General features: G+C 44.9%; 2 protein-coding genes across 4 annotated transcripts in view; one reads left to right on the top strand and one right to left on the bottom strand.

Moving 5' to 3' along the window:
• UBE2D1 (ubiquitin conjugating enzyme E2 D1) overlaps window positions 1–3,518 on the bottom strand; it is a 39,497-nt gene extending 35,979 nt beyond the window's left edge. The window contains exon 1 of the transcript XR_008466933.1: window positions 3,185–3,518. The gene's annotated coding sequence lies outside the window, so the exon portion shown is untranslated. The remainder of the gene's footprint in view (window positions 1–3,184) is intronic.
• Window positions 3,519–5,434: 1,916 nt separating this feature from the next.
• Window positions 5,435–27,264, top strand: part of IPMK (inositol polyphosphate multikinase) — a 46,396-nt gene continuing 24,566 nt past the window's right edge. For all 3 annotated transcript variants that reach the window (XR_008466941.1, XR_008466940.1, XM_054204995.1), the window contains exons 1-2: window positions 5,435–5,834; window positions 10,550–10,635. Coding sequence is in view for 1 of the 3 variants with exons in the window: in XM_054204995.1 (XP_054060970.1) it covers window positions 5,594–5,834; window positions 10,550–10,635 (327 nt within the window). In the remaining 2 variants the exon portion in view is untranslated. The remainder of the gene's footprint in view (window positions 5,835–10,549; window positions 10,636–27,264) is intronic.

Here is a 27,264-nt window from a genome sequence, read left to right as displayed (position 1 = left end):
CAGAACAGACATTCACTTCAGCAATTATTAAATTTGTTGTTCTTTTCAAATGGTGGGATCTTGCTCTTTCAATCTCATTCTTGGCTCCAACACCTGGGTGTCTTAAATTACTTTTTAAGAGTTGAAATTCAGTTGCTTTGCAGAAAAAGCCCAGGAATGGAATACCATTTAACAGAAGAGACTTCTTAAAATGCCAGTTGGCAGTGGGTTTAGTCAATAAATAGGTATTTGATTTTACTGCAGGTGGAGGCAATGTAAGTGGACTCTAGGGAAAGACAAAGAGGCATTTTAAATAGGCCTCTTCGCGTGTTAATCATCTTAAATCAAGTACCGGGGTTACCCTAAAGCATTAGGATATGACTGGTAAAATGCCATCATACGTTTGTAAACCCTGAGCAGCCCCCAGACAGAGATACAACACCGTACTTTGAAAATCTTTGTTTAGAAGGACAAAGGGAATAATCCTTATCTACCTGCAAGACAGGAGATGGTACTAAAGACTTTGCTTTAATGCCTGTTTCCAAAAGAAGCACAACTTGCCCAAGGATGTCAAAGCACACACATCTCTCATTGTCCTTTTCTAGGGCTGGAGGCAGCTAAAATACATTTCATTTATTCAGGCTCCCCACAAATCGTGGTTTAATTACATCTTCTGCACCGATTAATTAACAGTATGTTCCTATTCTCCGTGAGAGACCAGGCGTGGAAGCTGGACTCAATACGTGGCATGCTGAGGCTACGCGTAGCAGCAAAATGACGCCTTTTGTTGTCTTCTCAATGCTCTTCCTGATGTTGCCCAACGTTTTGTCGGCTGCTGTTGGCTGCAGAGGCACACTGGGCCGATGATCTCAGACAGCTGTCAACAGTGACTTCAGGATGTCTTTCCTGGCCTGTGACAGCCAGTTCCAGGATCAGCATCAAGGAGCTTTGGTTTGGATGAGTTTCCTCTACATGTGGATAAACCTTACGTTTACCCACACTGAAGCTCCCATGCCAACACACTGCTTTTTGTTCAGTTTTGTGAGATTCTGCAGGATTTCTTTGCCACTGGTGTGGCACTTGACTGCCCTAAGGAGGTCATGGGCATCCGCAGACCTGGAGACTTGGTGCACGCTTCCTTTTGCAGGTCATGAATGAAGATGTTGAATAAAACCAGTCTGAGCACGAACCCACTGCTGCCTCCTCTCCACCCCGAGGTTCTGTTTGTAGAAAAGGTGATCCAGAAAACACCTCACAGTCATTTTTGAAACCTACTGTATTATCTCCAGGGAGCGTAGGTTGGCTTTTGACACTGTCCCTTTGTTTTCATCCTGGAAAACCCCAGATGCACCTGGTTGCCAGGGAGGAGAGTAGTGTCACAGAGTTTGCATCAGTCAGAGCCAAGTAAAATATTAATCATTGTGGTACCTGATGCCGCAGTGACAAGGCAATAGCTAGGAAAGAAATGGATGGCAGCACCATTGAGTTTTACAGCTACAACAAACAAAGGCAGCTTAGATTTTCCTTTACTTAACAAGAACAAAAAAAGACAGCACAAATAGAGGCTGGGCAGAGAATGGATGGAGAGCAGCCCTGAGGAGAGGAACTTGGGGGTCTCAGTTGATGAGAAGCTCAACATGAGGCAGCAATGTGTGCTGCAGCCCAGAAAGCCAACTGCATCCTGGGCTACATCCCCAGCAGCGTGGGCAGCAGGGCGAGTGGGCAGATTCTCCCCTTCTACTCTACTCTGCTCTGTGGAGACGCCCCTGCAGTGCTGCCTCCAGCTCTGGGGCACCAACAGCAGAAGGACGTGGAGCTGTTGGAGCGGGGCCAGAGGAGGCCCCGGAGATGCTGTGAGGGCTGGAGCCCCTCTGCGATGAGGACAGGCTGAGAGAGCTGGGGGGGTTCAGCCTGGAGAAGAGAAGGCTCCAGGGAGACTTTAGAGCCCTTTCCCATCCCTAAAGGGGCTCCAGAAAAGCTGGGGAGGGACTCTGGAACAGGGAGGGGAGCCATAGGATGAGCGGGAATGGTTTTAAACTTGGAAGAGGGGAGATTTTGGTTAGATATAAGGAAGAAATTCTTTGCTGTGATGCTGGTGAGCCCCTGGCCCAGGTTGCCCAGAGAAGCTGTGGCTGCCCCATCCCTGGAGGTGTTCAAGGCCAGGTTGGATGGGGCTTGGAGCAGCCTGGTCTGGTGGGAGGTGTCCCTGCCCAGGGCAGGGCGTGGCACTGGATGGGCTTTAAGGTCCCTTCCAACCTAAGCCATTCTGTGATTCTATGAACTTCTGTGAATCTATCAAAGGATTAAAAGCCCTGAGCTATTTAAAGAGAGCGCTCTACAGCAGTCCTTCTGCTGCGAAACGGCGAGAAAAAAAGAACTGCAACACGGCTCCAACTTCCACACTGCTGTGACAACATCTGCTGTACCCCAAGTGACACGGATGGGCCCTCCTGCCCGCAGAAGCACTGCTGCAGGTGCTCTTTCTCACCCATCCAGCAAATTATTGGTTTCACCGATTGACATTTCTCATCAGGAGCACAAATGGTCCAGGTCAGCTCCGCTGCAATCTGCCCGTCTGGTAGCAGCTATGCAAGCGTGGCCACCCGCTGCAGGAAGTGGCTCTGCGGGCAGCAGGATCCACATCTCCGGTACAGACCTCACGCAGAAGACATGGCTGCTGAGGCAGAGGAGCGGTATTTTTGGCGAGATGGGGAAGAAGCGTCTGGCTGTGAACCGTCCAAAGGGACAGCCAAAAATCCAGCGGTGCTTGCTGTCAGCATGCCTCTAGAATACCGATGTTTTGGCCAAGTCTCAGCCCCACTAATCTGTTTACCTAATGTCCCCCTGCACTTCCACTGAAGTATGAGCTTATTTCCTGTACTAAACCACCCTGCATCTCGCGGTTAGTTATTAACTAGCCGTTGTGTTTGAAAAACTTTATTTCAGCAGAAAGCGGTATTTTTGTAATCCTCGCTCAGTTCGGGTGCGCTTTGCAATCTGCCAGTGAGACATCCTCTTGCAGCACGAAGCTGTTTGTGCAAAATAAATGAGTGTGTAATATCTATTGTTATTATAATATTGTTAGTGTTTACATTTTCGTCAGACCAAGTGAGGCAAGACTTTCCCAGCAAGAAGTAACCCAGAATTAAGCATAATTTTTTCAAATGTATTTTGTTGGAGGGCGGGGAGGGGGATTCCTACCCACCTGCCTCTTCTTCAGGAGCTGTTTGCAGCCTCTTTCGCTTTCTCTTTGAGTGCAGTTGCACAGCCCGGAGACAAGAAGTTTCCTTGGGAATCTCGCTGGTAGGTTCAGCTTTCAGTGCAGACTCTTGCAGTATCACACCCTGCGGAGAAATTAATTATTTGTCATTTCTGGTATTCTCTGGGTTTCGTTTGTTTTACTTTAGGAGAAGTTCCCAGATAAGATTAGTGAACTCTGTGTGCTGAAGCGTTGAGGGTGGAATGAGTGAGCGGAAGACAGTCTCGCGTCACTTGATTTCTATATGCATAAATCCGAATAAAGCAAATATCAGGGAAAAGGAAATAGTGTTTACTTATTCCAATTACTCATGCTTTCGTATTTCTTTTCATCCCCTCCAGGTCCACTTCTGTTAGCTCCAAGGATATCTAGAAGCTATTAGTTCAGGACTTGGTACTTGAATAGCCTCTAAATTGCACTTTTTTGCTTTTTAATTCCATTTTTTTTTCCCATGAAGACTTCAGGCTCAGGTAGATCGCGATGTTAGACAGGCACTCATGCAAGTCTGTGGTTTTTTTTAATCATGGCATTTTAATCATGTTTTTCTCTCTGCATTTAGAGCTGGATCAGACAGTCTCTCACATCTCTGCAGGGGGAAATATCTTTCCGCAAGGCTCAGGTTGGCATCCAAACCTTGCAGCAGCTGCCGCTGCCAAGACCAGGAGCTTTCTCTCTGCCAGACACATACCACTTGTGCTTTTTTTTCACTCTACTCCTCATTAATTTTTTTGTGTGCAAGGGTTGGCCAATCTGTGGTTTTTCTCTCCTGTGTCAGTGCCCCCTGGGAAACTCCAGCATTGGGGAACCGAAGATAGGAGCTTACGCTTGCAACCATCTGACTCCTAATCTTTAGGGCTGGACAGTAATGAATGGTGAGAAGAGGACATTCGGGAGGGAGGGATGTAACTTTTCTGACCAGCCTTGTTGCTTCAAAAAGGATCTCGCTGAGTTGCTACCACTGCCTTTGCCATCTTAACCAATTAAGAGAGTGAAACAAATTGTTCCATGGACAACGAACTAAGGAAACTCAGTTTGGACAGATTTATGTGCTACGCTCCTTCCTCTCACTTTTCAATACCCTCATTTTCCCTGTGACCTTCCTGTCCCTTTGATACTTTAAATTCCCCAGTAAATCCCCCAGACTGCCATCCAGTTCTCCCAACCACATGCCATGTCTCCCAACCATGGGATGGGGCACATAATAGCGAAGCTTGCCGCACTGCTCAACGCTGATTCCTGATGTACATCAGCCGATTTTTATAAAACCTGTGGGAACGTCACGTATCTGCTAAAATTCATTTTCCTATCTCCATTCTTGTTTTCCTGTTCCTGCATCCCACTAACACTAAACACGATTTGATACCGGTGGGTTCTGCAGACAAAGTGCACATCTAATATTCAGAGAGTTCAGCTGATTTTATAAAGGAAAGAAGCAGCCAAAAGAGAAGGCAGTAATTACAGGGTGACAAATATGCTCTAGAGGAAAGAAACGTTAATAAAGTCTCCTACCCAGGCGGTGGGCTCCGGGGTCCTGTGGGCAAAGGCAGGGCTCCTGCTCTCCCTGTGGGGGGTTAAAATTCGGATTAAAATTCGATGAATCCCTCACCCAGGGCCGGGACCTGCTGTCAGGCCGGGTGACCCCGCCTCGAACCCCAGACCAGCACCCACGGAGCATGGCCAGGCTCGTTTTTAGGCTGATTTGAAGGTCTTTTACCCATTTTAAAGGCCTGATACTATTTACATGCCTCGCTTTGCCCTCGCTTATCGTCCCTCCGACCCACTGGAGAGAAAAGAAACAAACCTCGGGGTGTCGGATGTAAAACCGAAGCGGGTTTGGGGCGTATTTCTGGTTTCCGAGGCCCGGCGGAGGCGGATGGGCCCCTGCCCGCCACCACACGCCCCTCACACCCCGGGGGGCCGGCGGCGGGGCGGGGATGCCCACGGGGGCGGGTGTCCCCGGCCCCTCCGCGGGTCGCGGCCGGCTCTGCGAGTGCGCCAGGCCCTGCTGCCTTCGCAGAACCCCGGCGCTGCCCGCCCCGGCCTCACCGGGGCGCCGGGCCCCGGTCGCGGCCTATCCCGGGGACCGCGCCTCGCCGGGCGGCGGCGACGGCGGCCCCCTCCCCGCCTCGGGCCGCGGCGGGGGCGGAGCCGCCTCCGGGGCGGGGCGGTGCCGGGGCCAGTCGCCGCCTTAGCGGCGCGGCGCGGTGCGGAGCGGTGTGGACGCGGGGTGATGGAGCCGTGGGCCCTCGCCGCCCGCGTCCCGGCACGCAGCGCCCGCTGAGGCCCGCCCGCCGCCGCCACAGTGCGGCCGTGCCCCGCCGTTCCCTCGCCTCCCGCCGCCGCCAACCCCGGGAAATGGCCACGGAGCCCCCGCGGCCGGCGCCGCCCGCGGCGGGACGCCCCGAGGGCGGGCGCGGGCGCTGCGCGGGCGGCGGGCGCCGTGAGGCGGAGGAGGCCGCGGCGGCCCAGCCGGCGCTCGGCGCTTCCCCGGGCCCCGCGGCGGCGGCGGCGGCGGGGGGCCGGCGGCGGGGGCTGAACGGCTGCGTGCCGCTGTCGCACCAGGTGGCTGGGCACATGTACGGCAAGGATAAAGGCGGTGAGCGGCGGCGGGGCGCGGCGGTGGCGGCGGGGGGGAGCGCCGGGCCGGGCCGCCCGTGAGGGGGTTCCCCCCCTCCCGCCCTCCAAACCCGGTTGTGGTGGGGCGGGTCTGGCTTCAGTTCTCCTCACGTCCCGCTGGCGGCGGCCGGTAGCTCCGATGGTGGCGGTGGGGGGGTGTGGGTGAGAGGCGTGAGGGGCTGGCCGGCGGCGGGAGGGGGACATGGCACCTGAGGGGTCGGCTCCCGCCGCCTCCGCCTGCTGAGGTACCGGCACCTGCTGGCCCCCGGGCGCCGCTGGGCGCCGTGCTGGGGCCTGGTGGCCTCCCCGGGCGGGTCTGTGCCCTCTTCAGGGCTGGAGGGGTGGCGGAGGTCACCCGCTGTGAGGTGTCACCGCTGCCGAATGGCTGGGGGTTTTGGTGTTTTTTTGTAAATGATGACGGGGCGTCGGGAAGGGGCAGTTAATGGGTGCCTTTAAGCCCAAGGGACGCTGCGGTTCAGCTGCGTTGTAACAGGCAGCCTTTAAAAAAGCGGGAATTTAGGTAACAACGTGCCAGTACTCTCAGAGAGCATATGTTGAAGCTATACCTTATCTAAAGGGAACCCCCAAACCAAAAACTGAAGGAAAACATTAGCAAGTGATTTTCCAACCTGGGGTCACCTCTTAGTTGCTTGTTTATTTGGTGGTAAGAGTAAGTTCAACCCAATGGCTTGTAATACAAATATCATGAGGATAGAGAGGATTTTTGAAGTGTGCCTCTGCTGGCTTTAATCTCCTGTTTTAATTCCAGGTTGAGGAGTGAGGTGTTGGCCCTTCTGATGAAGGTGCCTTTTAACGCAGGCAGTGGTCAGTGCCAGAGTGACCGTCCAAGTTATGCCATTTAGCAACCTTTTCTCCCCCTTCCAGGACATCACATTTGGTGTAATTCCTGCCTCTCAGCCAAATGTAAGGTATACGTCCGTTCAGCTCTCAGCGTGCCCTTTGAGAGTGGCCATAATGAGTAGCTACTGCCATATTGCCTTTGAACCTTGTTGGTAGGAACGGCCTCTGCCGAATGGGCCAAGGGCTCAACTTCATAACCCCTTTGAAATGTCAGTGAGTGGAATTACAGCACTAATGGCACTGTTAGTTTGTCTTATCTGCAGCCTGCGTCTGTGGCATGTCTTGTTGCTGATAATCTCCACAGCAAAGTAATTCTTGTCCCTTGCCCCTGATGCAGCCGGTGCAATAAAATGTCGAGGGAGGTACATTGGATCCTTGAAGCTGTACGTCTGCCTTGTTTTTCATATATCATAATACGGGGTGGGATCAGGCAAAAAGGCTCACTTCGGGCGGAGCTTCACCTTTGGCATGTCAGTTTTATCGCAGTTGGATCAAGACAACATGGGTGATACACCATCTGTATTGTGGGTGCAGCTCAAATGGATTAGGTAAAGCTGGCTCCACGACATCTCATGAGCAAGACCAGGATTCTTCTGCAGAGTTACCACCACGGTTGATGATCTCATCTTAGAAACTTGAATTTTACATTTTAAGTGAAGACCAGAGCTGCTCTGGCACTCGCAGCTCTCTCATTTTTGTAACTGAATATTCTCGTTTTATTTCTTTGCAGATGTTGTATGTAGGAGTGCAGGCAGTTGAGATGCTAAAGATACAGGGTCATGTATAACTCTGCAGTGCTGCTCCCTGTGGTGTCTTTGTTGTGAAGCTAGTGGCCAGATGTGTGGATATATGTAGTTGCTAATAGCACTGGTAAGGACTATTACAGACAAATCTGTATGCCAGAATCTGAGAACTTTAATTAAGCATGTGTGAGGAGACCAGCGTGTCTTCTACCTTCTCTGTTGCCTCTTCTTACAGCAGTCGCCCTCCTTACTATTTTCCGTTCTGCCTTTTTCTACCCCATCAAGCCTTGAGTATTTTAAAAGCATAAATCTATAAAACCAGCGTGCCTTTTTGTCGGGATACCTCTCTTGCTATGCATGCAACGTGGCAGGTGTACCTTGAAGGTTGTACCTGGCTGGTGTTAGTGTCTGAGCTGTTTACCGATTCAAGTTCAGAGCCTTCCTTGTTCTGCCCAGCTTCCTCCTGCATGTCACTGCTGTCCCCTGTGCTCAACTTCCCGTCTGTCCCCACACAGAAACACACAGAGGACGCGTAGGTATCCAAATTATTTTTTAACTGTTTTTTTTTTTTTTTTGTTAAAGTGTGCCTTAAAATTTCTTTGCCGTGGGGTTTCCTTCCTCCTGAATAACGTTTCGATTTTCCCTTTGCTCCCTGTGACTGTTCAGTAGTGCTTTGCCAGGAACAGCATAAATCATGTGTAGTAAGGAAGGTAACCACCTCAGGTTGTGCTTAATTCCACAGGCAGGTGGAGAGAAATGAGCTGATGGGATATGCCACCTTACATCCCACACCTGGCTGCGGTTTGGTGCCCGTACCTGCAAAGTGCTGGAGGTCCCCAAGCTGTTGGTGGGATCCTGTAGCTAAAGGCATCATTCTTTTTTGGTCTGACATGCTCGGTCATGCAAATTGCAAAACTTCTAACTCTGGCTACCGTTTTCCCGATGCAAAGGTCAAGGTGGCACATACATACTGGTCAGTCCTTATTAGATACCCACAGAGGATCTCTTCTAAAGTAAATGTTCAGTGTGTTTGCACAGAACCAGTTTTGTCTATGGTTGAGTGAAGCGTGTGGATTGGATGTGATAATTTTTGTTTAGAAGAGTGCATACTTCTGTATTAGTTATTTTTGCAGTAGGTTTGAGTTTCAGAATGCTAACAAGCTTTGCATGCAAAGTCATAGGGAAATGTTTGTGAGATACTTCAGAATTTTAATATCGGTGTAGTGCTGCTGCTGCTTCAGAAATGTTAAATTGCTTATTCATGTATTAAAACAATATTATTCCCTATCTGTGCCGAAAAAACACAGGAACCCTAGAACAAAACCATGACCAACGTCCATATGTTAGTATGATCTACAGGCGGTGGTTGTAGATCAGAGGGAAGGTTATGGAGTTTTCATCTTCTTGGTGAGCACTGAAACGTGAATTTTTGGTTTCCAGGCCTCCCTCAGGTCTAGAGTATGTTCTCTAGTCTGTCAAGAAATCCAGAGGATGAGGGAACTTTAGACACTGTCAGGTTACATTAAACTCTTCAAATAATATGTATCAATCCCATAGTGTATGCATTCTACTTCCCAGAATATTTGCCTGGTTTTCTACCTTGTAGATTGTCTTCTCATCTTATCAAAGCCAACATGCAGATTTTGAGGAGTATGTGTTATAAGAAGCTTTTTTTTTTTTTTCTTTTTTTAAATGTTGTAACTGTTAGCAATACAGGTTCTAAACAAGTGCTATTCAGGTGCTTTGTGCACTTTGCTAAGTTGTTTCCAGCACATGTAAAAGGGGTCGGGGGCAAGAAGCTGTTGTGTCTGGTAGATGTTGTGGTGTTTTGCACGTTCTTGTGTGGCATTATTTTTCTAGTTCTGGAAAGTACACAAAATCCAGCAAGCAACTTGACTTGAGAGCTGTTCTACACAAATTTTTCAACCTCCTCTTTGTTCATTGGCACAGCCAACTAATGAAGCAACTTTTCTAAGCCTGGTGGTTGTTTTAAAGTAAATATCTTGGGCTCTAAAGATTGTGTTTAGTTTCCAAGACTGCACAACAGAGCCCCTTCAGAGATAATACTTTCTAAAAGGTGAAAGCACAATTGCTGTTACAACTGCAAACTCTTCTTGGGGCTCAAAGCTCCTGGCTCGCTTTACTATGTTTCCTCAAGTGCTAATCTGAAGATGGAGCCTGTTTTGGATACAGTTGACGTGTTTGCTTCACTTCTAAACAAAATAAATTACTATCTGAAAAGCTATGAATAAATTCTAGGAGAAAATTTATTTTCCAGAAGTGGGTTTTTCTTTTTCCTTTGCAAACTGTTGATCTTGAAATTTAGAGTGCATTTCACAGGGATGCAGTTATTTTTCTCCAGTCTTGCCCATATCCACCTCTTGAGTACCCTCAGATATTCAGTTGCATTCCTTATGCAGCTACTCAGCGATCTTGCTGACTGGAGAGTCATTAAGGCTGTTTTGGGAAGATATTTTGGGTTTTTTTGGTGCCGGCATGATGAAGATGGTTGCCTGGCTGAGGTGAAATTCTATATTGTGCCATGATTATGGGTGACACAAATAGTAGCACCTGATTAGCTGTATAAGGGTGCTACTTCTAGTAATATAGAAGTGTTTTTTTTTCTACGCCACTACTATAGAAATAAGTTCACAGGACGTATATTTGTGTTTAGTTAGTGAGAAATGCGTTAAGCTTGGTACTAACTGCTTTAACTTCTTGGCATTGTTGGAAAAACAACTTATTGCTTGTTTAAAAAGGGAGTGTCTGTGTAATCTTCCATAGATGAATGAATGGGGTTTTTTGGGTGGAACTTTTTAATGTCAAATCCCAGTACTGCGGTGGCCTTGAGCAGGATTAGACCCAGCATATCATCTGATGGCTAGAAAAAGAGGAATGCAAGCAGACGTCAGCTGAGGGATTTGTGTAGGAGCTACCGATTTCGACTCTACTGTGCATGTACTGAAAGCAGTGCAACTGAGCAAATAAGCCATCCCTGAGGTGTATTTCCTATTTCGGGGGGGGGGGGGGGGGGGGGGGGGGAAGCTGTATTTCTTAAAACTAAGCCCTGATGGAAATGCTTCTTTTCTAGGTATACTGCAGCATCCAGATGGGACTGTCCTGAAGCAGTTGCAGCCGCCACCTCGGGGTCCCAGGGAGCAGGAGTTCTACAACAAGGTGAGGGTTGGCTGGTATGGAGGGAGCTGCCTTGCTGTGGGTGAAACGACGTGTGTGCTTGGTGTAGAAGTACAGCCTTATCGGTGCAGCTGGGAAAGCCCAACCGAAATACCTGAATGGTAGCTCGCTGACAGTGCCGTCATGGTATCACTGTGCTGTCTGGAACGTTCTCCTCTTTGAATGTCCGTCCCTGTGCCAGGCCTGCTTCACTCACAGGGTTTAAGCTTGCTTATTTGCTCATGGGTCAGCGGCGTTTTCACAGCGTCTAAGACTTTATTGAAAAGCCTTGTATTATCTCCATCCATGATTGAAGGGTAGTGTGTTTGATCCCGTCTTTCTCATGTTGCTAAGTGTCTCGGAACTGGTTGCATCTAAGTTTAGTATGTCTTACACTTTTGTGTAGTCTGGTTTAGTGCTAGAAGTATTGCTCTGTTCACTGTATCAAAATTCTTCACTGTGTGAAAGCTCAGCTCCTTTAAAAAGTCAGTAAAAAAGTGAGACTCTCCAGTTGTTTTAACTTTTTTTTTTTTCTTGTTGCTCATCTTCAGTTTGCTGTATCAGTAACTTTAATAACACAAACCAGGAAAGCAGTTGCTTGTTGTCTTAGGAGGGTAAACTGTTTTTAGAGCCCCTTTACCTTACACACATACCTGCCTGTGATTGTCCGTCACGTGTTTTCTCTCGATGGGCTTGATCTGTCATCCCTTTCCATGGCTTATTTGGTACGAAGAACTGTAGCGCAGTCTTCGCGCAGGATGAGAGAGGAGTCTTGAGACCCTCTTTCTGTTGTGTTCAGTTTGTTTTCCTTTATTTCATTTTTTTTTCCACCTAGAAGGGTATTATTTTAAGTTACCAAAAGAAGTTATGTATTTTGTGAAAGTGTCCCACATTAAAACAGACTAAGCAATGTGCTTCAAGAGAACAATGTTTTTGCATACTAGCATTACTCGATAATTCTCATGATGGGACTGCTAGACAAAACAGCAGCTCTTGAGTTAGTGGTAGCTCAGCAGGAGCCAGTTAAATCTAAATGTAAATATTTTTCTGAGGTTTCTCAGTGACTGTTCTTTAGATGAGGTTAGGAGAGATGCAATCCAGCCTGAGCGGTAACTCTTCAGTAGGAGAAAGATTGAACAGACTTCTTCCAGTGCCAGGCTACTTACTTTTCTGTGAAATCCTGAGATACAGACAGTAAGGCGTTTTCACTGTCTAAAGCCAGGGGGTGAGAGGGGTAAACTAAGACGTTAACCATTCGCAGCACTGGCTTTATCTCTTTGCCTGTTGCTTAGATTTATGTGACAAGCCCTGGTCAAAATCTTTGAGAAAAATAAGTCTATATCAGTGCCCTTGTTACTCTACCCTGTCATAGTGGAAGAAGTCAGGTCTCAATGCTAATAACTTGCAAAGTTACCCCCAATTATGTCTTACAGGGCCTTGCCCTGTTGCTTTAGACACTGATTACTTTTTTTTCCCGTTTATAATCCATTTGGGAAAGGCGTTGCGCAGTTGTTCTTATAATGGTGAAAGGGAAAGATGTATACACAATTAGTTGTGTGTGGACTAGACTGGCTTTCTGTGGGAGAAGGGAAGGAGAGGAAATGCATGGACATTATGTCGGTGAAAGTACAGGAGAAAGGTCTTGGGGATTTGTCGCTTCTCAATGATTAACTGCTATCATGTTTGCTCTCAGGCAAGAACCACGTGATGGGGGATATAGACACCTAAGCACTACCTATGGTTGTTAGACGATGAGGATTACTGCGGATTGTGAGGTTCAGTGTAAGGTGCAGTTTCACGTACAATTTGAGCTGAGACAATAGGGAAAGGCCTTTCTTCCCATTCTTGCCGTTTACCTTGTGCCGTAATGGTGCTCTTTTGGACATTGATGAACTGCTTTGACTTATTTAAAAGACAGCAAAACTTCCTTGTTGGTTTTTCCGGTCTTCTCTTAGTGATTAAACTTCTAAGTGGTGGGAACAACAGCAAGACTGCCTTTTCCTTTTTTTTTTTTTTGGTACCTGAGCTCAGTGCATCTTGTGGTCTATAATCAAAGAGACATTATCACCTTGAAGTAGGCTAATGAGCCTCCAGAGAATGGGGGAAGTCGAATTTTACCACTCCTTGAGACAAGGGGTTGTTTACAATGCAGTCAGGTAAAGTAGATGGTGAGAAACCATGAAGAAATGAACCAAGTGAAACAAGACTGATGAATCCCAGGCTGTCACTTTGCCAGGACTAGACAGCAAGTCTGTTTGTAAGATCAAATCAAGATGTTATCCATTAGTTTAATCCATTAGATTAATCATGACCTTTTTTAATTATTATTATTTTTGCACCTATTTTTTCATATGTGCTTGTTCTGTCTGTAGTGATAAATCAGTTACTGCTTCTGTTGCATGCTACATTACCCTGGCCTGAATTAAGATTAGTACCCCAGTACCTGGGCCAAAAGCAAGTGGTTTTTTTTTACTTACGGGTAAAGCAAATGTCGGCAGCTATCACAGATCTGAAGCAGAAGTTTCTTCCAATAACCAGCAGTGACCAGGAAGCAGTATTTCAGCGTGCAGTCTGAGTGCTTGTGAACTGAAGGTTACAGGGAATGCGTCATGACAGAAGATAATGAGACAAGTTTGAATGTAACCCTGGCAAATTTAACCCAATGCCAGGGTGTATCAGGTAGACACTGTCTTCTATCTGGAAAAGCGAGTCTTTTCTTCTGAAACTGCTGGATTTGCCTTCTGCTGGATATGTGAACGTGCCAGAGGGCCATAGTCTGCGTCAGCAAATCACCAGAAGTCTTTTTCCCCTGGTTATTGGTGGGTTGTTTTCTAGTGAGCAGGAAGCTGAGTGCTTCCATTTTTTGGAATGCAGGCTTGAGCAAGATGTTGTAGCGCAAAATACTAATAGTGATCTGAAACCTGCTCAGAAGTGGGTGGCAATTGGGAAGTTTTGAAGAATTTCACGGGTCTCTGCCAAAGGGGAAAACTGTAAAAAAATCTCTCAAGTTAATTCCTACTCAGACTGCCATTAGGTTACTGTTCTGTTTTCCTGACAGTATATTTTCAGTTTAGCAGTTAAAAAACCCAACAAAGCAGCCCACCATCTAAATACAAGTCTTCCTTTATAAGAGATTATTTTACTAAGTAAACCAAACTTTCATCTCTACTACAGCAATATGTGTCATTCTCTATGGATGGGGAAGTGGCTTGCCATGATTCTGTATTATGAGCAAGGGGAAAAATGAGAGTATGACAAGATTATCGTGAATACCTTCTGTGATAAAATGCAGTAGAACAATGCGCTGTTTGTAGTCATTGTTAATAACTTACTATGTATTGCTTAATTTATCACTGGAGTGTGACTTTCCATTGGTAATGTCCGTTTTCTATTGAGTTCTGTACATCTTGAGTAATTACCAAATCAAAATAATAAAATTTTAGTTTTGTTCCTGCAAACTCCCTTCCTGTACCTGAGGGCATGAACTTCTTTGAAACATTGGCTGCAAAGCCATGGAGTTTTTTACGAGCTCTTCTGGTACCCTTATCTGGGTAAAAAAAAAAAAAAACTGGAGCTTTTTTAACCTCCAATAGCTACAAAATACTTTGTTTTCAATAGGCATGAGCAGCAAGAGAATGAAAAAAAATTGAAGTAGCAGGGTCATGGTTTTTTAAGGACTATCTACATTGGTGATCAGTTGTTTCCATCTAATAGAAATACTTGGTGAGAACGTGTGGGCGGAGGCACTCTAAAGGACTGCTTTTAAAGGAGTTTCGTGAGGGAGCAGTATACAGAGATGTGGAAATAGGAAAATAGCATTGTTTGAAAACACAGTATAATATATTATGTAGTAGTGACCCATTTCCATTAAAGAAAAGAAATCAGTAAAAGGCAGTATATGTTTGTGGTAGGCTGCCTACACATGCATGCTAAGAAATCCACAAAACCAGGGTACTGTTCGGTGTGTTTTAGTATTTGGCTTCAGCCTGGTCCAGTGGGAGGTGTCCCTGCCCATGGCAGGGGTGTCGGAACTAGATGATCTTTAATGTCCCTTCCAACCTGAACCATTCTATGATTATGCCAGGGTGCATTTATACGTGCTGAAACGGTCTGATTTAATTCAGCAGTGTTGGGAGAGGGAAGGGGAGAAGCCTATCAGCCCTCCTACGGTGATCTCTTCTGGCAGGTGAGTTGGGAACTGCGAGAACAGCATCCTTTGGAAAGGTTAATGCAGTCACTGTGTGAGGTACAACCTCCCTGCTTAGCTGGGAGCAGAGCTCTCGTCTCCAACATGCCAGGCTGTACCCAGGAGCACGGTGTGCTAGCATATCTCTTTCTCTCTCTTCCTATTTACAAGTTATCTTCAGTGCAGGGTTTTTTCATAATTTGTCATGTCAAGAATGTAGCATTGCAGAAACTACTGTCCTGTTGGTGTCCCAAAGAGGGGGAGGAAGCTGGAATGTCAGGCTTTAAATAGGGCGGCTGCTTTTGTGGGCACAAAAAAGATAGAGCTTGGGCTGCAAATATTTGAAACTGAGGAGGGGAGAATTTACAGTTGTTGAGGTTACCTTCGTGAGTACGATTTCCTACAAGCTGTGTGTTTTAGCAGTAAGAGATGGAATGTTTCTTGTGTTCAACAGAACAAGAGAACGGCACTGGACTATTTTGAAATGGCAGCTCTTTCACTTCTGATGTCTGGCATTCACTCAGTGGGGCTGTAAACCTCTGTTACTGCCCATACCTGTTCTGAGCATGGCATACTGAAGTTTTAAAGGTTGCTAATGCAGTAGCTAATAAACTGGGATTTTATGCTTAACAGATCAATAAATGTTCCTGTAAAATTTTATTTGAATTGCCTCTGCTTTTCCTCTTCTATGGTGACTGCGTGATGCTTGGGGTATGAGTAGTACACCTTCCCCCCTCATCCTGCCTGCCAAAAACAGTCCTGAGAAAGCTCTTGCAGCGTGGACAACTTCTAGCGCTTACCTTTATTTTTTTAATTTTTTTCCTGTTTGCTAGTGGCTGCATATCAGAATTGTCATAGCTGGTTCTGGTGATGTTGCCAAGTCATGGCTCCAGATAATTTACCTGCAGTACTGTAAGGTTTCCGAGGCTGTTGCAATGCAAGTCGTACCCTAACGCTCAGATAGCCTTGTGCCAGAGGACAAGGGTAATTTGGAGAGTTGGAGTGAAAAGGCAGTCGAGGTTCTCCTGGTCGCAGCTCAGCCCTGGCCACCCTCTACTTCTACCCCAGTGCTTGGGAACCGAGAGAACTGATTCACCCCACATAGCGTTGGGAACAGATAATCGGGCTAGTCATCTCGCCTTTCTGGATAACACATCTCCCACCCATTGGCAATTAACAATGTCTCTGTTAACTGCCATAGCAGTAGTTTGAAAGTTCAGGGTTCAAGCCCTGCTGACATATAATATGAATGCAAGGAAGCTGTTACCACTGTAGATAACAGAAGTTGTTTTTCCCTCTCGTTACATGTCCTGAAAACAAAGCCAGGATGTAAGAGACACAAATAGCTCCAGCATGTAAAAGAGATTTACATTGGTTAGGTGAGAGGCACTTGAAAGCTAGGAAGTAATGGTTTCATGGTTGCCCACACAGTTGTTGTTCTGAACTTTTGTCGGATGCATTATAATGCAGCTTTCAACAGGGCAATGACCTGCCTTTCTGTTTTCTTTCCCCTAAAGAACTTACCCATTTTGCAACCTGACATAAGGCAGAATTAATATCGTTTGTGCGACTTCTGCTGTCTCTCTGGTAACAGTTAGTCTTTGAGTTTGCGACCAGAGGGGTAATGTGTTAGTGAAGACCCAGTTACATCAATATTCCTGAAGTCATAGTTCCTTGTGCCTTTGTGGTTATGGAGAAGAATTGTGCAGGAAGTATGCCTGTTTGGACCATTATCAATAATCTTCTCCTCACTGTTTTATTTATTCCATTCTCAATAACCTGCTGCTACTCCTATGCCATGGCTTTTCATCGCTGCTTGATGCTTGCTTCTTTTTTGCGTTGTCTAATTTTAATTAGTATTCAAGCAGCTTTAGGCAGTGCAGAAGACTTCTTATGACTTCCCTCCCCCTCCATGGCATGAAATCAAGCCAGCAGCCTGAAAGATGTGTTTTGGCCTGGAAGCTCTTGCATAGAGTTGCAAGAACTGACTCATACGGCTCAGCCCCCTTTCAGCCTATATAGCACAAATCACGATAAGGCAGCCTGTGTTCTGTAAACTGTTCGCTGCTGGTGACGGAAAAGGAAGGGGATCGGGGAGGCAAAGCGTGTCTTGCTTCAGGATGAATTACCCTATTTTGTAAACTCAGTTAACTGGTTTTATAGTCTTGATTTAGATGATTATCCTTGACTGAAAAAGGAATTGGTGGTGACCATCGTGCTGCTATTGTGTACTAAAATATCCTTATCCCGTGATCAAGTCTCCAGCTAAGGTTCTGATTTTCAGTCTTGTATGGACAAAGCTTGGAGAAATAGGATGCAGGGTTCTCTTGACATCTTATTTTTGAGGATGCAGTGCCTTACCCAAACCTTTCGCTACTACCGCATTCAAGGCTGCAGCTCAATATCCTGAGGAGTTCTCTTTGGCTATGCCTTGTCTGGTACGTCCAGGTCTGCTGCGTCTCCAGAAGAGGTGGTGGTACTGAAGTATACAAATTACCTGTTTGCAAACATTGTGAGCATGTTCTGATACAGCCCATTTCTGCCCTTGGTGTCGTTCCTCCTGCTGAAGAACTCTCTGGGAGGGATGCTGTTTTGCTGGGGAAGTAAGCAAATTTAAGTCCCCAAACCAGCGTGTGAAACTGTCTCATGCTCTATGCTTTAAAACACGAGCCTGGGCAGAAGTGTTGTAATAAAAGGAAGCACATGCAGTACTCCTCAGCTAATAAGAAGAAAATGGCTTTTTGACCAAATTGTGAAATACTGGCAGCTTGTATTCGGGTTTTTTTCTCATTAGGAGTTGTCTGAAAGAGATGAAGGATGAAGTGAAGGTTTAAGAATCTGCTGAGTTCCTACTACTGTCCTATAAACACATTTTTCCTACTTTGGATCACTATTAAATGACTGAAAGCCAACTGTACCAGGATAGTGAGACTTACAAAGTATGGCAGGTTTTTGTGATTCTCGCACTTTGCAGCAAAAACCAGTTTGAAAGGGACACACCACGCAGTGGTTAAGAAGGTTAACCCAGAAGGGTCCGGTGAGCTTCTGTTCCCCGTGCTCCTTGTATATTGTGTGCCACAGAATAAGCCACAGCCTGCTTTAATAAATCTAAGAAAACCTCATAAAAAGAGACAGTAAAAGGCCATTATTGCAATTTGATGCTATCGGGGATCTACTGGGTGGAGCTGGTAACAGACTGAGTAGTTTACAGTCCATGCTACATAAGTAAGCAGTAAAAAATAGTAATCTAGTTCTCTTATCAACCTGATTTTGAGGAATATTCCTACCCAAGAGTAGATCTGGCCAAAAATAAAGCCAAATTGCATAGCTTTAATGTGCACATCCATAGTATGTTGAATTGGATTAAGTTACAGTACAGTGCTCTTGCTGTGCTAGAGGGTCATGCAAGTGATAACTTTTTCAAACGGAATCAAATTTTGTTTAAACTTCAATTAATTTATGAATCTTTCAGACTGCGGATAAACTTACTAAAGTTATGTTGGTGTTATACATTAAATACCGCACTCTGCACGTTGTAAGCTTATTTAAAAATAAGATATGGTTGGTGGGCTGCCAATATGGGATTGAGGAAAGTGTAGGTTGCCTCCTTGAAAGAAAAGGAAAATAAACTCAGTCTCTGAAAGTAAGAATTCCAGTTTCCAGATTAAAAAAAAAAAAAAAAAGGCTTGTAATATGAGAATATTGCATGAAGCCAGGACTCTGTGTGTGTAGAAAGAGATGTGAATCACTGGTGCATATGGTGGAACATAATGTAATGTTTTGATGCATTGTTGGTCATCCGGGTACCAAGTTAACCATAAGTAAGTTGAAAAGTCCATTAAGTGTTATTTTGAATGTCCCACTGTGTATATAACATGCTTGTTAAAATTCCTGTGATATCCAATACTTAAGGAGCAATTTGGTAGCAATTATTTTTCAGTCTTTGAGTGTTTATTTTTTCTGAGTGTGTTTGTATTAGATATATATATAGAGAGAGATATACATACATATATATATTTATATATATAAAAATCTTGGCTCACCGTGCTTGAGTGTAACATCTGCTTAACCAGATTTTAATATTTTTTTCCTGCCTTACTGGAACAGACTGTGATCAAAGGCTTCCTAAGGGTTCTTAGTGGTGTTACTACTGTTCTTCTTTTTCACTTCCCTCCCCCCCCACCCCCCGTGTTCTAGCACAAGTTAGCGTTGCTGCTTTCCTTTCCTGCCGATGGTGAGCCAGGGGGGTTGCTCGCAGGTTTGGGAAGCAACAGCCGCTGTACTTCTCCAGCAGACTGGTGAGTGAAAGGAAGATGCGGCCTCATAACTGATTCTGTATCTTCCAGTTTTGCACAGGCTACGTGTAGGTTGGGCTCCAAAAAGTTAATTATTCAAAGCAAACAAAAAATACCGCTAGTTATTACAAAACAGCTGATTTGATGTTTGTGTGTGTTCTCTAACTACTGGTAACCCCTCTACTTAGGTAGAAAACATGAGAATAGCTTTTTAGTCCTTGTGGAAGGAGCTGTTACATACTTTCCCAAATCATAAGCAATCAACTAAAATTCTTGTTAGTAGGTGCCATTCTTCTCTGTCCATTAAAAAAAAAGTAAAAATAATAAAATAAAAATATTATTACTAGCTGCCTCTGTCTTGGCAAGTGTTCTCATCACAAAGTAGAGCCTGTTGCTGGCAGAGGAGCTTTTGATATTGAAACGGAGACAATAAATCTGATGTAATGCTTGCAGGCTAGCCCTTGAAGTGATCAATTTTGACACCTGGCTGCAGGTGGGAGTTGACTATTCTGGAATAAGGGGTAAGGTATACTAGGAAGTGGTAAAATACAAATAATAGAGATGAATAAATTTGTCAAAATTAAGGGGAACACAAGCAGGTTTTTTTTCCAAGGAAGGTAAAGATGTAATTTTAAGCATTTCGGAGGTATTGATGGTGGATGTACTGGAAGAGCAGTTTAGACAGAGGGCCTTGGCTGGGCACTTAGGGGGTGAGCCAGCCCAAGGTGTTCAGCAGGCTGTAGGACCACCTGGGTGCTGACATCACTGCTGGGGGTGGGATGAACATGTGTGTGGGACTGTGGTAGCCCTGTCTCAGATTGACTTAAACCACCATGAAAGTGCACCTTTAGGGTAGTGTTGCAGTAAATTCTTTGTGAGGGATGCCTCTTGCAGTGTTAGGGGAAAAAAAAAAAAAGCAACCCAACTTACATCTGTCAGGATGTGTCTCTGCTTTGAAATGTAAAATTAAATTTTGCCTATTTAAGTATAGCTGCTTCAGAGTTCCTCCCACCCCCTGTTCTCTCTTGCCTCCCTAGCTTCAATCTTCAGCTGTGATCAGATGGCTTTCCAGAAACAAAGGGTAATGCTTATTTATGTTCTCCGAAAGTGGGACAGCCATACTGGCTGATTTTTTCCATTGTTCTACCATTTTACTTTTCTTTCAGTAATTCCAGTGATAATTTAAGCTTGAACTCTTAAATAGTTGGAATAGTTTAAAGAAAAAGAATTTTCTTGGAGTTTGTATGAAAATACTTTAGCTGCTGTCTTTGTTCACCTTGCTTTTGCGTCTGTGAGGATTTGGATATGTCAGGGTGGTGGTTTCTGACCAGGTCTGTGTCTCCCCTTAAAACGCTAAGCAGTATTTATGTTGCACCACCACTTCGTGCATTGCAGTAATAGAGCCATCTTTTGGCACAAGAGCTGTCCAGATAGACAAGAAAACTGGTTGTACTGTCCTTCTTCAAGGCAGGTGTGAATTGGCAAAGCGACTTGACTCTTTTTGCCTTGAAATTGGCCGGATCTCTCTGTCCACTGGTAGCTCGAGTGTTTGCAGGGGGTGACGTCAGGACAGCATCGCTACAGCTCTGTTGGGTGAATGGTAGGTGGCGTCAAACTAAGAAGTAAGAGTAAGTAAGAATGGGGGAAGAAGTATTCAGTGTCTTAAAATTGAAACTTCCTTATCAGATGACCAATGGTAGTATGTCTTAACCACTTTCTTTACGCTATGTTCTCTTTATTTTGGCTTCTAGTGGAGAGCATCTAATGTGAGCTCTGCTGCAGTCTGTTGTATGTGCAAATTGATATAACTGAACCAAAGGAATGTAGATTCTGGAGTAGAGACCTGGATGTGCAATTTGCCATGTACTTTTGGACTATATTTACTGAAGAGTCGAAGAGTCTCCTAACCTACTTAAGAGGCTGCTTAACAGGTGTTTGTGCTGTTAATGTAAATATAATCACCTACACTTTCCTTGGTATCTTCTTTAATAGCTTGGGGTTTTTTTAAACAAAGAAAAAGATGAATGGGATTGCGGTGTCTGAGGGATCAGGCTTTGTTGCACATTCTGAAAGAAGAATTATCTTTGACTTCAAAGAGCTCTCAAGTTCTTTGAAGACTCCAGCTCTTAAGCAGTTAAAGCTTAACGTTAATATCCGATTGTGCTAGCGAGTTGTGAACCTAGGAGTGACTGAAGGGCAAGAGGAAGCTCAGTTCTGTGGCAAGAGATTAGTGATGAAACGTGGTCTCTAATTTTGCAATTTTGACCAAGATGCCCACTCCCCTGCTCCTGGCTCATTTGGGTGGCTTGCAGCAATTGTATAGGCGGTATGTGGGTAGAGTAAATCATTTAAACTTCCTTTGTTGTTAATCTTTAGTTGCCCAGGAGTTTTGTGGGATGAAAGATGAGATGGGAGTTTGCTGTCTTGTGACCTTTTCCCCTTGTGATGGGGCAGGGTGGGGTTATGGCCTCACGTCTTTCCAAAATACTTGAGTGCCTTGCCTCTGTAGTAAGTGCTTATTGGAAAGAAAGGGACTGGATGATCTGTCTCTGCCCAGCTTACCTCTGATGGTTTCAGAGCCACTTGCTGTGTATGGTATCTGCGGCTCGTCACTCGTGGCTCCGCCACAGTGTTTGTCCAGTGTTGCTGGTGGTGGTGCCCAACTGCTGCCTCTTGGGTTCTTCTGTCTGCTGAAGTTGTGAAGCTCTGCCTCAGAAATGGGTCAGGGTTTGCTTTGCCTCTTGTAAAGGTGATTCCGTGCCTGGGGCTGCAAATCTTGCTAGGATCAGCCTAAATTTGACTGTATAAAACACGTGGAAGTGGATAAAATAAGACCTGCTGGTTTTATGGTGTTGTTAGAGAATGACTGGTTTGATAAACATCACCAAATAAGTATCTCTTTGGGACTCTTTTTTTTTTTTTTTTTCAAGCTTATTTCCACAGCGTTCATTTTTTGGAAGGCAAGATGGCTAACTCCTTGCTGTAATTTTTTTTTTTCCCCCCCTGTCTCCTGGAAGAAGGAGATTGTCACAAGTGTGCCCCATCCTTGTTTGAAAATCCATTGCGAATTATGTGATCTAATTATGGGAATATATCCTGATTATTTTTAAGCTTTTTTTTGTGTCTTTCTGTAGGTATCTTCTGTGAGAATAGTGATTACAATTTCACATATAGTATGGCTATATATTGGATAGTAAAATAAGCAATTCAATATAATAGCATTTAGCATAATAGTATTCACAAATATTTAACTTTTGGAATTACTCTGGTATCATAGAATCATAGGGTTGGAAGGGACCTCTGGAGATCATCCAGTCCAACCCCCTGCCAGAGCAGAGTCACCCAGAGGTGGTTACACAGGAACGTGTCCAGGCGGGTTTGGAATGTCTCCAGAGATGGAGACTCCACCACCTCTCTGGGCAGCCTGTGCCAGGGCTCTGCCACCCTCACAGGAAAGAAGCTCCTCCTCCTGTTTAGATGGAACTTCCTATGCTCAAGTTTGTGCCCGTTACCTCTTGTCCTGTCCCTGGGCACCACTGGAAAGAGCCTGGCCCCATCCTCCTGACACCCACCCTTTCAGTATTTATAAGCGTTGATAAGGTCCCCCCTCGGTTGTCTTTTTTTCCAGACTGAAGAGACCCAAATCCCTCAGCCTTTCTTCATAAGAGACATGTTCCAGTCCCCTAATCATCTTGGTAGCTCTCTGCTGTCCCCTCTCCAGCGGTTCCCTGTCCTTCTTGAACCAGGAAGCCCAGAACTGGACACAGTACTCCAGGTGTGGCCATATTCCAAATGTATCAGACATTTGGAATATAAGCAGGGCTGGCTCAATGCCAGTCATATTTGTGGAAACAAATACTACAGACACTTGCAAGTCAAAACAGGCTGGTGCTACTTTGAGAAAGAAGCAAGGGCTCTCTGAGTTACTAATTGCTAAATTCACAGCTGCTGTTTCAACCTCAATTTTTTGGCCCTTGTACTCGCCTGGTGTAACTGGGTGATGTAGGAGTCTGGAGGGAAATGCAGTGTGCGCTCAGGTAATTAAAGTCTGTAATATAATGCATACACATTAGGAGACAGAATTAAGGTTGCACTATCATCTGTAAATCTTGCATTTGCTAATTTGAGCACATGAGTCATTAACGGCTCCCCACCCCTCAAGAACACACACCACACCCCCACAAAAATCCAGGTTGGAAACAGAACACTCTGCCTGATGTTGGCAGCTGGTTGTGTATCTGGAGGCTCTGCAAGCCACAAGGGCTACTGTCCCTTTAGGGATGCTTCAGACTGACAAGCAGACTCCTGGCATTTAAACTTTCCTACTCAAGTAGCTTTAGAGTATTTAGCAAATTTAAAACATATATTCTTTTAAATCAACTCTTTTATGTACTTTAGAAGGTTCTCTTTAGACTGCATTTCTGTCAAAGTGGTATTTTTTTCATCGGGAAAGTTGAAGACGGGTCTGTACTGCCAGAACTAGTTTCCTGTTGAAGTTTAAACATTTGTTTTGTCCTCCCTCTGTCGTTTATGTGATTAGCTAGTCTTAAGAAAACAAAAAAAAAAAACCCCGAATGTCATGCTGCTTTAAATGAGGAAAAAAACATTCCCATTCTCCCAAGCAGACCCTGTTTGCATTAAAAAACAGATGAATCTCTTTGGATCAGGCTTACCAAAACAAACAGAGTGTACTTTGGATTAAAAACTAAGGGATGGTAAATTTGCCTCGGCATTAAAAAGTCCTGAGTAACTGGAAATTATGACTTCATGGTGTCTATTAGACTATCTGAGCTGCCACAGGCCATATCTGGGGCATATTCTTCCTATGACTTAGTTGCTGTAATTTGTAATGGTCTTGTTGTGAGCCCTCCAAATGTCAGCATCCTGTTTACTTGCTTTTAAGCCCAACAGTTATTACATTTTCTGTCTCCAGTTTGTGCTATTGGAAGAATGTAGCCTGTGATACATAGACTGGATACCTCCCCTGGCTGAGCTGACACTGAATTGTTTTGCAGTTCTTGATTTGGTGGATGAAGATGTTATGTACAGTTACCGGTAAAGCAGAAATAACTTCTATTTATCAGGGTGTGCTGGAGAAATGGACCTGTTCTTGCATAAAAAAAAAAAAGTGCAACCACTTGAAATGAAATTGAAATATTGCTGATATAAGTAAAAGTATAATGGTTTATTTCTTAAGGTTGCTCTGGGGTAAGTGATAACATGTCTCTTCCACGAGTTTTCCAGCAATATTGGTAGCGGTACCTTTGGGGGCATGAGGTGCACAGTTTATTTTGTGTGTGATTTTTGGAGATGGTTTTGTCATGTATACATTTATGTTTGGTGTTTTGAATGACATCTAAGTGTGTAGCCTGCTACCAGGTTGTATGAAATGAGAGGAAATGCCCATGGTGTGGGGGCTGTTTATGAGGCCCCTCTCTAATGAGCATAAGGCCTGAAATGTCTGGTTTTGTTGCTTTGCCCACACCAGATGACTTCCTCTGATCTTTATTAACTGAGTGCTTATTCTTATTTGACATGCGAATGCATTACGGGCTGAGATTGAGGTTTCTATTAAGGTCAAATAAAGTGCTTTGTATACGTTACGTCAAACTTATGGAGTTTATCACCGTTTCTGGGAGCAAGATAACTCTTGAGAGACAGAAGTAATGCACTTAGTTCTGTTATGCTGAAGTAATGTTACTGAACAATGCATTACTGTGAGTTTTGTCTCCATTTGAGATGTCTTTTATCAGTGTGTTAAAGGATAGACTACTTGGAAGATACAATTCCTGGAGCTCTTTTCCCCATTATAAATTATCTGAATGTCTTTCTTGTGTCCTACTATTTGAAATACACAGGAGCATACTTGTAGTTACTTGCTAAGTGTTTAATACTGGACCCTAATGTTGATGATTAAAAAGTCAAAGCAAGAGTACTGTCTGTTTCACAAAGCGGAAGTGGTCTCCTGACATGTCACTTTCTCAGAGTCCCTTTTTTTGCCAATGAATTAAGCAAACAAGTTCTTATTATGTTTGCTTATTTTTTCGGTTCTATTCAGTCTTTCTGTTCCTTATCTGCTGTGCTTTTTGCTTCCATCTCTCTGCTCTTTGTCCTGCCCTAAATATCTATACTTGCTCCCATGTGAAGGCTGTGATACTGCATGATGGTCGCTGCCTCTCAGCTCTGCTTAAATTCACCTGGGAAAAGAGTATTTGTGTTGGGCGCAATGCAATTCCCTGTCTTGGCTCTGAGGTGCGATGATAATAAACTACCCCAGGAAACAAAAATTGGATTTGTACTGCTTGTCTGAAGATACCCGCAGCGGGAAGTCGTTCCACTGGTCAGTGCTGGAGCCCTGGCCCAGGAGCAGCCATCTGTGCGGTGGGAACAGTGACCTCTCATAGAAAAGGTAGCAGTGGATGGGTCTGTGCCTCAGCATCTGCGTGGTGCTGATTTTTTTTTTTTTTCTCTCTCTTCTCTCCCACCCTGAGTGTTTTTTTTTGGTTTTTTTTCTTCCTTAAGCTAGTAAGACCAAACTTCTGAGGAATGTACCGTCTCCCGCTGGCAACAGCGGAGGCTCAGCAAAGAAGTGTTGCATGAATAAAAATACACAGCAGCCAGTGATCCCAGGGACGAGCGAAGTTTTCCATCTTGCAGCATGAGAAATCAGCATCCCAGCTTGTGTTAACGTGGAGGAAAACTAGGCCTAGACACACGATTACCTGTAGCCCTCAGAGGGGGTGCCAGCTTGTCAAACCAGGACGTGTGGAAAGAGATCAGTGCCCTGTGATGTGACACTGGGACTTGTTAAGATACACACCCAGCAACTTCTGTATGCTTAAGATAGCAACAGTAGTGGTGGAGGGTGCAGCTGTAGGTGTATGTCCCTGTTTTGTGTCACGCTGTGCACATACCTGTGTGGTTTGAGCTTTGTGGGATTCAACGCCCTCCTTAGGATCTTTAAAATGGGGTTTATGCCATGGTTCAAATGAAATGCTCTGGTGTAAAGTCAGCGTGGATTTGGTTGTAGCCCCTTCTCGGTCACTGCCCAGTAACAGTGTCAGAGTTGTGGCTGGTACAAGCTTGGGAGAGCCCCGGATTAGATGTGGCTGAAGGGCTGTGGAGCAACACCATGTGTTTGAAGCACACTGGTGATTTCAGTTTGCCCAGTTTGAGGTTTCTGCGATGAAACCTAAATTTAGCACAAACCCGCATTGACTAATTTTAACATTCTGCTGCTGCAGGAGGCTCTGTATAGAGTTACACGGCATCGATGATCGTAGCTGAGGCTTGCCTTGATGCTCTAAAATAGTAGCTGGGCTGCAGGCCTGGGTTTTTTTTCCTCCCTAAATGTATTAATATTACAATGCTAAAGGCGTGTATTTTGCGATATGTAGTTTCCATCACAAGATATTCTCCCGCCATGGTTAAATGTATGGATCTCAAAGCAATGAGCTGAGCCACCTCTGCAGAGCTCTCTTAACACCTTAAATAACTCTTTTTTTTTTTTTTTTTTTTCGCATTGCTTCCAACTTTGCAGCAGGCTGTGAGCACAGTCTTGTGCCTTGCATACTGAAATGAAAGCAGAATCGTTTGCTTGTCCCTGTCGCTCGTGGGTATCGCTGCAGGGCTGAGGGGCAGGACAGGAGTCTGACAGTGTCGGAACCAGGAGAGATGCAAGGCGATTAGGACGAGATGGTTCTCAAAGGCAATAATAATTGGTGGAACCTCTACTTGTGTGGATCTTTTAGTCTGCAGAGTCTGTTGAGCCTTGCTGGAGGCCATCCCCCTGTGTCTATAACTCGATTTTCGGGCAGAATGGGGAGAATCAGGTCAAGGGAATGGTTTTGAAACCCTCTTTAACACCACCACTGCAGACTGGTGACAGTCATGTGATTCTATGGCAGATAGGATCCAAGGCTTGGTTTTAATTCTGCAAAGAATTACTCCTTCAGGAATATCAGCCAGCTGCAGTTCCCAAACTGTTCTTTTTTTTTTTTTACCGAAGTTGGAAAAAAAAAAAAGCAATGTTGAAAGCATTAAAGCAAATGAAAAGAAATATATTTGAATTATATGTTGTCTGTGTCATGTAGTTACAGGATGAGTTGTTTTGGAGGAAATAATAGCCAGTCTGACCTTGCACGCGCTACC

This window comes from Rissa tridactyla, chromosome 6 (genome assembly GCF_028500815.1).
Source record: "Rissa tridactyla isolate bRisTri1 chromosome 6, bRisTri1.patW.cur.20221130, whole genome shotgun sequence".
Lineage (NCBI taxonomy): Eukaryota > Metazoa > Chordata > Aves > Charadriiformes > Laridae > Rissa > Rissa tridactyla.
The sequence above is the reverse complement of the archived record's forward strand: the minus strand, read 5'-3'. Positions and strand labels throughout refer to the sequence as shown.